The sequence below is a fragment of the Ornithodoros turicata genome, chromosome 3 (assembly GCF_037126465.1).
Source record: "Ornithodoros turicata isolate Travis chromosome 3, ASM3712646v1, whole genome shotgun sequence".
NCBI classification, from domain to species: domain Eukaryota; kingdom Metazoa; phylum Arthropoda; class Arachnida; order Ixodida; family Argasidae; genus Ornithodoros; species Ornithodoros turicata.
In genome coordinates this window covers 17,642,527-17,655,984 of record NC_088203.1, presented here as the reverse complement: position 1 = coordinate 17,655,984, position 13,458 = coordinate 17,642,527, and the positions used below count along the sequence as shown (strand labels likewise).

At 46.8% G+C, this 13,458-nt stretch overlaps 1 protein-coding gene and 1 long non-coding RNA gene across 8 annotated transcripts in view; one reads left to right on the top strand and one right to left on the bottom strand.

Moving 5' to 3' along the window:
- Positions 1–4,363: 4,363 nt before the first annotated feature.
- The window catches only part of LOC135388239 (GATA-binding factor 6-B-like), a 177,042-nt gene continuing 167,947 nt past the window's right edge, over positions 4,364–13,458 (bottom strand). For 5 of the 7 annotated variants that reach the window (XM_064617653.1, XM_064617649.1, XM_064617650.1 and 2 more), the window contains 6 exons: positions 12,770–13,033; positions 11,597–11,816; positions 8,022–8,200; positions 7,493–7,636; positions 6,556–6,697; positions 4,364–5,355 (listed from right to left, as the gene is read on the bottom strand). In XM_064617653.1, the coding sequence (XP_064473723.1) occupies positions 5,147–5,355; positions 6,556–6,697; positions 7,493–7,636; positions 8,022–8,200; positions 11,597–11,816; positions 12,770–13,033 (1,158 nt within the window). In that variant the 3' untranslated portion in view covers positions 4,364–5,146. The remainder of the gene's footprint in view (positions 5,356–6,555; positions 6,698–7,492; positions 7,637–8,021; positions 8,201–11,596; positions 11,817–12,769; positions 13,034–13,458) is intronic. The other 2 variants (XM_064617654.1, XM_064617655.1) reach the window with 2 other exon arrangements.
- Positions 5,946–8,209, top strand: LOC135388241 (uncharacterized). The gene is made up of 3 exons (XR_010421311.1): positions 5,946–6,030; positions 7,839–7,948; positions 8,010–8,209. It is a non-coding gene; the product is annotated as an uncharacterized LOC135388241 (long non-coding RNA).

Below are 13,458 nucleotides of genomic sequence, written 5' to 3'. Positions count from 1 at the left end.
TCTCCCTCATCCTGAGGACTTCAATTGGTATTTCATGAGCTTCGGCTATCACCATCGGCGTTTCTGCAGCTCCGGGGACGCCAAGACAGATCCTCAGGCAGATCCTCAAAGAAGCACCGAAGCCGCTGAACTTGTGTCCCAGAAATGCCGTGAAGAACAGCAAGGCTATACACAAGTGTACTACGAAGAAGAGCCTTATGAACAGCCAGGAGTGAGTGCTCATCCATAGGGTTCTTCGTTTTCAGGTTTTATGATTTTTCAAATTTGGGAGGGAAAAATCGGGTCCTATTTACGCACCCGAATTCGGAGAGAAATCGGGCGTTATGATCTCTGTCTGACATGTCACCGGGGAATTTTCGGGTGAAACGAAATGCACACGAAACAAGCCACTGCTGTGACACTTGGAGGAGAAACAACAATTTTTATATTTCCGCTCGGAACTCTCGCAGTAAATGACCGCGGTATTCAAACACATGCCCGAGCTCCACAAAAGCTCGTCTTTGACTCCCGCAAGAAGGGATCATAAAAGGAGGTCAAATAGGTTGTCACAAATAGCTCCCTTTGCTGATATTATGATTCACTTTTCCGACAGTTTACCGAGAACGACAAGTTGAAGGACCGCAAGGATTTCGGGTAGATATCGGTTTTTACCCGAATTATTAAAGAAAAAACTTGTTCGGGGTGGAACTATCGCGAAAAATCTGGTTTAACCCGAAAACGAAGAACCCTACTCATCCATAACCCACTTGGCGCCAGCAAAATGACGAAGGTCGGACGTCCACCTTTGAACTTTTTTGTCAAGGTCATCAATGTGTTTTTCCCAGGACAAGTCGCAGTCGAGGACAACACCAGGAAACCTGTGATGTCTCACCTGCTTGATCGGCGAGCCAGCAAGAAAAAGCTGATAGCGGTGCATATGCTTCATTGTGAAGGCGAGACCTGCAGATTTGTCCCACAATATATCCATGCCGACTTTGGTGAAGAACTGCATAATTCCGTCCAGTGAACTTTATGGTTTAAGAATAAATACTACATGATGTAATCAAAAGAGTTATGTACTCACAAGGCGGCACTGTCCCCCAGAAAAACCAGGACACGGCGCGTCTCTACATTCGCTTCCGCGTATGTCGATTGATGACTGTTCCAGTACAGTTCGTAGCGTGTTCACCTTCTCAACCCAAGGTGGCGGGTTCGAATCCAGCCGAGGATGCCAGCAACTTGGTGGCGGGGTACAAGTTGCTTAGACACGCAGTCTTACGCGCGGGACGTTGAATACACTACGTTGAAATTTCAGCGCACGCTAAAGCACCCCCAGGTGGGCAAAGGTAATCCACAAACCGACCACTGTTGCGTGGCTCATGATCACAGTTGCTTCGCGATGTAAAGCCGCGAATTACCATTATCCATACATCTACACAGAGTGGGACTTTCAACGAACACTGTCTCGTCCCTGTGCTGGGTTGTGAATTAGCCATTCATCATGTTACGGATTCATGAAGTCACGACGAGACACTCGGCGAAGTCTAACTTCTTCTCTTGGTTGAAGTCAATTTTGTATCTTACAGCAGCTGATTTATAAACTGTTTTAAAGAACAACGGAAGCGAAATTTGTCAATTGCAAGAAAATACCCGAAAAAGGTGTAAGCTTTACGTAGAATTATGGTACCACCAGTATTTTGTGAGTGCGGTGTACGGATGGGCATATTTTTGACGATTACGAACCCGCTCCTTCTTACAGCCTGATGTACTTCGTTGACAAGCCAACGTGCCGGAAGCATACCTTACCTTACACATTGCTTCACAAACACTTGCTTACACAAACACTTCACAAGGCTATTGAGCACCTCCGGATTTGTTTTCAAGCATCTGTCAACAAAATGTGCCGCACACTACTTGTCCTGTTTCACCTTTCTCCAAGTATGCCTAGACGGATTCGCGGCGAGAATAAGTTACTTGTCTTTCGGAAACAATTGAAATATGACAGTCATCGAAAAATCCAGACATCGGCGGGATCTGAGCTACGCATCTCTCGATTACCAGTCGAGCATCAATGACCAAATCGACCACGGAAACAACGATAGTGACAAACAGTGACAATGGGAAACATTGTGGCCAAATGCAAGGTGAGCAGCAAGTCTCTCACCCCTAGAGAGAATGAGGTCATCTTCCTTCGGAGTGATCTGGGAGCCAGCCTCGGTAGGGTTGTCTTTGTAATAAACCTCAGTTGGTGTTTGACGCTGTGTCTGTGCTGCCATTCGTCGTTCGTCCGACGACCATGTGTCGTTCGTCCAAGAAACACACTGTACCCTCGCCTTGCCGAAAGGAAGTTGGCAACACGCTGTAGCCACAGCCAAGAAGCACTTCACTAGCATGTACAATTTCTTTTGTCGTGAAAACCAAGCTCCGATAGCAAAACAAACAACCGGGAAACGAACGTCAGGAACCCCAACGGGATGAACAATATGCGTCACTTCCGTTGTCTGCTACGGTAGCGCGGCGACGCTCACCAGGAGCTTAGAGAGCTCCGCGACCGAATTTTATATCGCGATTATGGCGGCATTTCAACAAAGATACGTAAGTCTCAGTCGAATTCTGTGTTCTTCTTTTTTCTTTTTTACATACCGCATTATAAGGTAAAAAGCTTTGCGGCTTATTTTCGCTTCCGTCGTAAGAGTATTTGCGCACGAGCTCTGAGTTATTTGGAGTCACCAGCGTCTCCAGTATCCAGTACGTATAACCAAGTATTCCTTAAATTCCGCTCCGTGTATAGCCTGTGTTACCCTCTTCTATAGATTGAAGTCTCCCAAGTACAAAGACCACTTTCTCGTTCACGTGCACTTTCTTTGCGTGGCAGGCAGCAGAAAGTATGGACTGTTTACCACGCAACTAGAAAAATAAATCACATCACTGCCTACACATTTTTTATATTGGGTGCGTCGCGAAACCATTGCAAGTCTTGCGAAAAAGCTGGACAGAATATTGACCAGTGGACTTAAATATTTCCAATAGCCATACGAGTCAAACACAGAAGGAAAAGAACTTAGAGAAACATACCACAACGGCTGTACATCAGTGCGCGTTGCCAGAAGGTTACACTTTTTGTAGAAATTGTCTAACTTTTCTCCCAGTAGCACGCTCTTTGCATGCCTCTGAACTATGTCACAATTGCGCAGTTGCCGAAGGCGTGCAGGGCATGGATGGGCGCTCAAGAAGGTAGCCTAGCCTATGCGGCAAATTCTGTAGGTAAGTCAATTGGTGTGCTCCAATACTTGACTCTATGAGAAGTAGTCTGACTGAACATCTCAGGGGCGTAGATTTTCGGCGCCGCATTCGCCATCTAGCAGACGACGCAGGAACTGTCTACATTCAAAGTTGTAATTGGTCAGCTAGCGCCGAGATATTAATACGCAAGACTTATGATTAAATGTCGCAGACTCGCTAGACGTTGAAGTCTCGATGTCGTCGACAGCCTTGGAAATTTCTGTAGCTGCGTCAACCAGTCTGCATTGCTAGTCCGCACAGACGTACAACAGGTGAAAGGCGCCTAAGTAGCACTTTAGGCGCATATCGGAAACATACTCAGTAAGGCTGCAATTCCGGTTAGACCACCACCAACTTGTGTTACAAGAGCGATGGAACAAACGCAGTTATTGCGAAATGCTACACTGCATGTCTCTAGAAGCCATCACAGATTTGTAGAGGTTGTATATGAGGGTGTCGTCGCTCGTCTTCGTCGTTGACTAGTGTGACCACGCCGTAATGAGCAATACTTGAAAACAGGGTTGCGGAATGAGGTGACCCATTCCATTCCAATTCCATTCCATGGAATGGAGATTTGTGATAATTCCATTCCTTTCAATCCCTCGGAATGAAAATGTATGGTCAGTTCCCACTCCTGGAATGGCTCGGCAACCCCATTCCATTGCCTTAATTATATCATACTGGTAACCGTACTAGGCTAGCCCAGCAGTGCTAGAGGAGATTGACATTGCCCAGCACGGACAAAGCACAAAGACAAGGTTATTTCGCTCTCAATCGAGTGTGCAAAGGGCTAGAGGGCACACACCAACGGGACGAAAGGAAAACTATCACCGGCGCACCCAGACCATTCCACTCCAATTCCATTCCTGAAAAAAAAAAGCCTAATTCCATTCCCATTCCATTCTTAGGACAATTTCCGCCATTTCATTCCGATTCCATTCCGGGCTCTGATAAATGTGGAATGATTCCGGAATCATTCCAACTCCTTAGTGGCAACTCCGCAACGCTGCTTGAAAAATATATTATGTGAGGTGAGACCACGTACAATTTCATGAAGAAATGAACATGGCTTGCAGCTTTGGCGAAATGATGACAAAATACATCGAATGCGCTCCCTTTACTTTCCGATCGTTGTACTATGAATCGTATGCTTCAACAACGTATCACAACATCTATCGGCACTAGGCACATTCCAAGGAATCCTTAGGGCATGAGATGCCCATGCTGAAGAGAAGGCGGAAAAACTCATTCAGAAAAGCACTGCAGTGTGAAGACCTTCAATTAACCGTGGACAAAGAGCCCTTGGATGGTTCGGATCGCGTCAACCAAAGATCAATGGTCCCGGACAAGAGTGTCCTCCTTTCTTCCGTTAGAGGGGGTTCGGCCTATATTGCTTTCCGAAAGTTCTCCATCCATAACATTTCAGGCGTCTTCCTGATCGCATCATAAATTATTAAAGGATATGTCTGCATGTTTTGAGATAATGATATCCCAGCATCTTAAACATATATGTTATACGAAAATCGGATTTACACTTCAGCATCAGCATATTACAGATCAGCACATTCATTTGTGCATGAGACAAACCGCTGGAAACCTTGACTCCTCACCTAAGAGTTCTACCAACACCGTCTTCCGGCACAAGCACCTGTAAGCAGATTTGTTTTTTGTTTTTTCACACATCACATGAAAAGGTGCCGCCCCGAGTTTGTTCCAGTATCACCTCGCATTCACGTATCTCATTTGAGAAGTCGCACTTAAGCTTAAGACAATGCACGTTGCCCACAAATCCTGAAAGCAGTCCTTTTGAATATCTTTGAGTTCTTTCACGGCAAGGCTCGGACATGAGTACAACCCTGTTTGTGCTTCTAGCCTTTATCATGGATCAGGGCAGGCCCACGATTCGTGGGGAAGATATAGTCTTGCACGGGTCCTCAGCCTGAACTCCATGTTGGAAGCCTTCGTAGTGTTGCTCCCAAGGCTTATCCGTTAGTTGAAGAACATTCAACGGTGAAGGGTTGCTAACTGTTGGCGACTGCACGGATGAGCACGAACTCATACGGGGTACTTCTTCGTCTTCAGCACTTTTCGAGCCTGGAAGTGAGACAAGGTATGTAGTAAAACATATGAGGCATTGTACTACTAGCTGTCGTGTAACGAATAGACGACTTCAGAAAATGGCAGTGCTCTTTGCGCACGCATTGCATCATGGGCGCTTGCTGAGCGGGGGAACGAAGAATAATCCTTCACATTTCCCTTTCGCTGACCTTGACACCTCGTGGACAATGAACCGGTAGGGGAGAAACCGGAACAGTTTGGAGGGCACCCGTTTCTTTCGTATTAGTAAACTCCCACAGTTCACAGCGGCGCTAAGCACTCTGGGATTTTGTGAACTCGTCTATTGTAAAAAATGTCGAAAATATAATAAATAAACAGCAGTTTCTAGAATATGTTCGTTCTACGCCGCTTCCAATTAGAGCAGCTCACATTGTTTTCTGATCTAGTGTTTACGATTATCATATGTAGCCCGTTGATCAGTTGTCCTCGAACAGTATCATCGAACTTTGAATCCAAAACGACCAAGGTAAGCGCAGTGAAAGTCAGTGCAACGATTCGTTTTCTTGTCTTCATTTTCGTTTTCTTCTCTTTTTTTCCAGCCGGTACAACGACAGGACAAGGAGAAGCTCCACTGCGAGTGTCATCACGTGGATGCGTCCACCAAAACTAATGAATACGATCGTCCACCACCACAATCGTCCCAGTCGCTAGGTGAGGCGTCTCCTATAAGTACGTGTACTGGATGGGTACTGGTTTAGTATTGGCACTGGTATTGATTCATGTACGCCGGGTGTCGTGTCCGTCTCCTCTAATTTTCGTTGCGGTATTAATAATAGAAATACATAAAAAATTTCTTCTCGAAAACTGAAAAGCTGGGCGATTCGGAGCTGATAGATCGAAGGAACAGCTATAGATTGCCACCCATCGATATCTCGAACAGAGACTGTACTTCCAATGAGGTATTTTTATGAATGGACGATCTTATATTTGCCTGATAGTCTCGCTAAAGGTAATTCTTTGAGGCACTACCAAACCCGTATGCATCGGCTCAAGCGTGACGCTTGTGATAGGTTCGACTGTATAAGGAAAAAAAAAAAAATTCTCAGACGAATCTTCCGCAGAGCAGTGGTAGTTCGTTGCGTCAATGCTATATTACGAGAGTCCTCTGTGTACGTTAGGTCATTGCTACCAACAGTAATGCTCGAGAGCATTCACACGTGACATGCCCATACGTACCTGTATCATCCTTCTCTGTCTTGACAGACATGGAAAGGTTCTCAGGAGCCATTCCTGGTTTGTTACTCTGAGGGCTTTTACCCTTTGGCTTCCGCTTCCGCGTTTGGATCCCTTCTTTGCGCATTGCCAGGGGCCTCTTCACCTGGGAGGTCGATATCAGACATGTAGCAAGGGCGACTACTAACGGGCTCTACGAAATTACGGGGCAGGCTCAATCACAGGTATTGTGTGTTCATAAGCTGCCCAAAGAAACAACATCAGCAACTTTATTTAAGAACAACAACGCAAATCTCTATTTCTGCTCATTGTGAAAACGTTCGCGTAGCCCGGACTGTTCTTGGAATAAGACTTCTTGACCTTAGGAACAAGACCTAGCTTGTCGTTTTCTCAGCTGTGTCTTTGACTGCGCGTCCCGCGTTGTACGCAATGGATCTCTTTCCCAGTCTTGTCACTCTTGATCAAACCAATCTAAGCGGACATGTCATGTGACTACTCCACAACACAGCAACTTGCAAAGATGGATGTCACTCTGTTTCTTCAATCCATACCATGTCCTCAAGCTTACGTTAGGGTTTTTGCACAAACGGTGCACGTCCCTCGGATACGTGCTCCTGTAGAAGTCATACTGATTACAGTCATCATTCAACCCGTTCTGGTTGAAACTCTATCGATGCCGTTGTCTGCTATGGCAGTGTGCCCACTTCTGCCGTTCAAAATTTGAACTTAAATTGTCTCACTAAATGTAAGCAGCCAAATATAAAAGCACACAGACAGGTAGACACCACCATCTGTCGAATCATAGTGGAGATTCAGCGCGCCGATATGTAGCACCTCTAGCGGATCGTCCGCACGGAACCCAGCATACGACCTGCTTTGTATGCTTTGGACGGTATGATCTGGCGGACAGTGGTCGCTCCACAACCGTACCGGTACTCACATTGTGAAGCTTGTAGTAGAGCCCGCATGCATTGCAGACTGGTTCTCCCTCTTCGTTTCTCCTCCATAGAGTTGTGGTCGTCGTACCACAGTTGGAGCAGCACAGTCCCATTCGCCGGGATACACTGGGCTGAAACATGGGAACCTTTCCATTAACCTTTTAACAACCACTGCCCACGGCTAGTGTCACAAGGGATCACATCATATGGGACATATTCATCATTCTAAAATAATTGCTTACCTAAACCATTGCTTCAAACCTGAAGAAGTGCAGTCTGCTGCACGAAAGCCTCGTTTTCTATATTAAACAGATGCTCTCAACCGCCTGATTTTTATTTTTATTTCAGATCTTTTCTCGGTAACTTGTCATTGATCTTCGTACATTATAAAATTACATAGAAAACGGGACCTGCTTGCACAAGCGTTGAGGAGATTCCGGTGTGGAGAAGCGCTACAGGTACGTAACATAGGCGAGTTGCATAGAGACGTCCCGCACTCAGTTACTCTATCCTATACAGCGAGGCACTCACCATGCGCCTCTGTGGCTTCACGACAGGACGTGTAGAACCATTCATTTTGTGGTATAGTCCACAGGCGTTGCACAGGTAGTGTCCTGTACCGTCTCTCCGCCACAGGGGTGTTGAGATAGACCCGCAGTTGACACACTCCCGTGCTTCACCATATCCAGCGTATTCAGGTGAGTCTCCGGCTGCAAGAAATGTAATACTTATCAGGCATTTGTGTAACTAAGCGAGGCTGGTGCTGTAGTTCTGTAAAGAAAGTGATGAGCAACCGTGATTCGTTCCAGTTTCCCACTGTCAATAGAACGTGCCAGTACACTTGTGAAGCATTTTTTTAAAGAATAAAATATTGATAGTGAATCGCCATTGAACATAGCCAGTGAACATGGTGAATCGCCAAACGCATGTCACATGATATTTGTAATTGTTTCTGCGTGTTCTACAAGGCTACAAAGATCTGAAACATGCAAAGACGGTTACACACGGAGTGTTATTAGTGCCACAGTGTTGGTGACACCCCGTCAAAACACATCAGAAGGTTGATGCATCAAATACCACGGCATTTGAAACGACATGGCGTTTCATTTCGGCCAGTGTTTCTGTCACAAACAATCACCGATAAAAGTATCGCACACAATCTTGTATATCTTGCATGGTTTGTTAGTACCCGTCTTGGTGCCTCTGTTTCCATAGGTCAAGGTACTGAAAGAGAGATGTGGTGCCAGTTCAGGACTTTGATACAGAAGTGCATCTTTCAAGATAAAATTGTAAAACATGTGTGTCCCCTGGTACCGGACATGGCATACAAGTCTCGCACGCTTTTGTTACGGACCGCAACCCAGGTCGGCGCTTCCTTTTCTACAACGGCGCTGACGCCAGTACTGTTCCATAAACCCCTAGCGAGAATCGGCACTATCGCGATGAGCACACCCTCCAATCATCAATTTCTCCAAAATTGGCATGTACGGAAAGCGGTCCGCCACTCTAAGCCTCCGTCTCTCGCGAGTCTTCCGATTGGCTTTTGTCGTAAAGAGTTGCCAAAAAACGCATGCCAGCAGGAATGACTGTTCATTATGACTGAAGTGAGCTGGTTTGTTAGAGCACAGTTTGTTAAAGGGCGCGTTAAGTAGGCTCCCAGGCGCCGTATTCGGAGTTCTCAGGGGAACGTATCCTTGGTGTCTACACTTAACGATGTTTGTGCGGCTCAACGGAGGCTGGGCGCCCCGCACGCGCGCCGCTGCTCGAGTTTCCTTCTGTCGTTTGCTTTCTGTAAAACAATCCGCCCACCAAACCCGCCAAACGCCATCTCTATGGCCAAACGGCGCGTACAGCGCCAAATGCGTCACGAGCCGGAAGTCTTACTGCTTTACCCTGGCATGAGCCAAGGGGCGCGCAGGGTGCACCCGAGAACGTGCGTCGGAAGTTACTTTGGTGCTGTTAAGAGATCCCGGGAGAGAGGGAACTAGAAGGGTTGAGTGTGGGACATGTTGGTATTCCATCTAGACACGAAAGCGCAAACACACACGGACTGGCAGAGAGAGACAAAACACACGAGCGCTACGCACAACAGTTTACGAGAGAAAAAACAGCAGCATAAAGCGCAAAACACACACACAAAAACACAAAACCGCCACCTGGTGCTACCTACATGTTGCGTGACCTCATGTCGTAAGCAGCGCTCGTGTTTCGTCTGTCTGTGTCCGTGTGTGTCTGCGCTTATGAGTCTAGGGAGAGACGTTCCTGGATCACCTACTTAACGCGCCCAAAACGAGGGCAGAGTATGGACACGGCAAATCCCAGTTTCGGCTCGATGTTGAGCTGCGACCTGTACTTTGTTTCGGTCAACGCCACCACGATAAGCCAAGTTCACGTACATATGTCGTGGCAAAAGGAAGGAGGATCCTCATGGCTTTAGTACTCAAGAGCGTGTACTTCTTGCCACCTCTGCTTAAATCCTGGAAGTGACTTCAGGTTCCCTGAGCAGCTTCACGACACCCCGCTGAACTTATCGCCACCCTCAGGGGGTCGCGACCCGCAGTTTGGGAATCAGTGGCATAGAGGGTTGCCAGTACATCACACGATCACGTGACAGGATAAGTTGCCGCGCTCGATCTCACGGCAGTAACCATTCCTGCATTCCTAGAGGCAGAACTCGTTTCCTATAGTCGTGTTCAAAAGAAATCTAGTCCGTCATCTACATACGTCGTTGAAGATAAGGAGACACACAGCGCGCCAGGAAAAATACTGCAGCGCCACCATGGGGGAGGGCTCGCGTAGTGTCATGGGGCCAGTAACAGCCAATACGGAAGCAGAGTGAGTGTGATGGATTACATTAAGATGTGGCAGAGGAGGGAGAGTGACGCCTTTGTGCCCAGCCATCCTATCTGCGGAGCAGTAATGTTTTCGAGAGCTGACGGAGTAGATTTCTTTTCCTTCTTAAGTTGAAGACGACTATAGCCATGGAAAATGTGTAAAGGTGGAAGGTGAGGGAAACAGAAGAAAGGGGGAAAGGATGAAATGCAATGCGTGTGGTGCATTGGATATCCTGCTGCCGACTGCCTACGTCCCTAATAATCGGCTACAGACAAAGACACAATAATAACCGTTCTGTTCATCATGACTGACACAAGGACACACACAAACACTTCTGAAACAAAAATAAGCACTAGTTAATTTCATATAATATGCAAAAACCTGCCTCATGAATCATACTCACGGATACAACACTGTTTGCAAGAGGTTTCAGCAATTCTTAGACTTAGCTGTTCTTTCGTATCCTTGAAGTCAGTTGCTGGTACTTAGTACAGCGAGTGCAAATGTTCAATAGGCAAACAATTTACGCTGAAGTTAATTTTAACATACGCTTTGCAGGCGCCGAGTGGTCGATTACTCTGTCACTAATCAGTCTACAGTCAAGCAAATTATCCATGCATCCTATTCAGTTAACCGTGGTATGTTCGAAAGTCAAGTAATTTGTTTTCTTCTCTTCGGTGGAGCACTGCGCAGTCATTTTCCCATGTGGTACCTTAACACTGTTTAGTTGGCTACGACAGAATAGAAAGAGCAATCTGAATAGTGTGCTTGTGAAGACGTTCTAGCTCACCCGCACGGCGCACGACAGGAATACGTAATATTGATTCAGCTACTTGCGTCCGCAGTGGACTACGAGAAGCCATTCCTCCGGACCAGGACTACAGGCTCTCGGGACACAGTGCTCCAACGACTGCGGGTGACAAATTTAAAGATACATCAGAGCTGATTGCCAATACGAGAAAATCTATGTTGCGAATCAACTATACGAATCGCTGAAATCCCTTGCAGAAACGAGATTCTCGAAGCGAGATTAATGGTAACCAAAAGGCATTCCCAAATGTTAACAATTAAATATGAATTCTTCCTCAAACAATTTCGTTAACGTGTTCACGGCGTTGGACCTCGTTCGCACGATGTCGACACATTGCTATTTGCTAACAAGGTTAACGAAATGCCAGGCTACCATAAGACTGCAAAGCAATTAACTCCCTTACTTCCCGAAACGCTATGAAGTGAGAATGTGCACGAATAATTTTTATAGCAGCACGTACCAGACAATCGTCCAAGTGCAGGGGACATAGAACCCTGGATCCCCTGCACGTGTGAAAGGCTGCTGGTGTCGACGCCAACCCAGGGCCCGACGTTGTCTCCCATGTACCCAGCATACGACCCAAGGCCGTTAGACCTGCTCAGGTACGGTGATGACGAATCTCGGCAGGAGCCCACACCCGACATGCTCGTGTGGTTCTGTGGAATGTGAGAGAGGGGTGCCTGTCAACGAGTCATCATATATGGTCAGTCCTATATGAGGGCACTGGAAGTAGCCGAGAGTGGTAGAAGAAATTCGGCTACCTATCCAAGTCCGCGGAAGAGAGCGCAGTTCCGTTATTGGTAATTATCCCACACAGTTTGGGAACATTTCCTATACGTACAGCATAACTTGCTGAAGGCAAACCAGTGCACGTAATGATGCCGTTATCGGTCCTGATTCTTGGAAAGCGCAGGCCCTCTGGTGACAATTACTCGCGGTGATGGTCGGTCAGGAGTGTGTTATGCGGTGAAGTTCTCCTCTTGGAGATATTGCAGTTCTTCCAAGTTTCGAAAAGCTGGCAGTGAATGTACAATGTAAACAGGCGAGGTAGTCTGCTGGTCGTTGGCAAGAAGGGACAGACAGGACACCACACCGCTAAGGCGCACCTTGTTACACAGTTTAAAAATAGGGCACCCAAGATGCCTGGGGTCCCATAAAAATATGGGGTCGTCACAGACCATTACCCGGACCCAAGCAGTGTTTCCCGCAATGGACAGCGACGGCTCGCTATTCCTCTAGGGCCATAGCACTTCAGTACCCTGTTAAAAAACTCGCTGTTTTCCATCTTCCGTACTCGGCTGCGTTTTTCACCTGTCCTACCTCACAACGTCTTACATTCCGGTTCCTCAAATCACATCTTCTTGGAACCGAAATAATTCTCTCCCTGTCTCTCTCTCTCTCTCTCTCTTTATTCTGTAGTGATTCTTTAATAGTTATGACAGTCGTTCCTTCAGTATATACAAGCCCTTGGTCGCGGACATATGCCTTAGCCATCTAATGCATAGTTTCGCGCCTGCCACGAAGTGATTCGATTCTTCAATAAAATCATTTCATCACGGGCCATCCGCAAACGTATACACAAATACGCATCCGAAATGAAATTGACCCGCGTCCCTCTCGGCCATGTTCTCACCTGGAACGAAAAGCGACCATGGTGACTCAGTGCCCCATGTGCTGGGGTGGGATTAGAGTAAGGACTGCTGTCGCTAGATCGCACAGCCTGGTTCCATACGCCACCTAGGTGGCTGCTATGGTGATGATGCGTACTCCTCGACGATCCAGTCGCGCATACGGACGACGCACTCGTGCTGTTGGAAGAGGTGGCTGCTGAGGAGGATGAGATGGGAATGGGGGGTGATCCTGTCGACGCTGAGGAGGGGCCACCGAGGGATGTCACCTGCAGGAAAGTAATCAGGGGTGTAAACCGTGCACGACGTACTTCTTGATACAGGCTGATGCATCTTACGTGTAAACCTAGTTCAATATTATATTATTGATATTCTTCATATTTGGTTCAGATGGCCCCCCTGGTCCCGAGTACACTTTGACTTATACTGCGTCACATTTCGTCAATCAGTGTACAGACTAATATGATACAAGTTTTGAATTGGCAGTAAGGATAATACGTTCGACCCTGCCAATATTTGAGTGTTGTTTGTGTTCACAACAAGGAAATAAGATTTGGAAATATCCAGCAAATTTGAAAACATGGTTTGTGACCTGCAAGGAAGGCGAGGAACCGTGGATGCAGGCTACTCCGGGGGTAATCCTCTGATATTTCACTGTTTGTGTCCCACATCAGTAAGAACTTTCATATTTCCT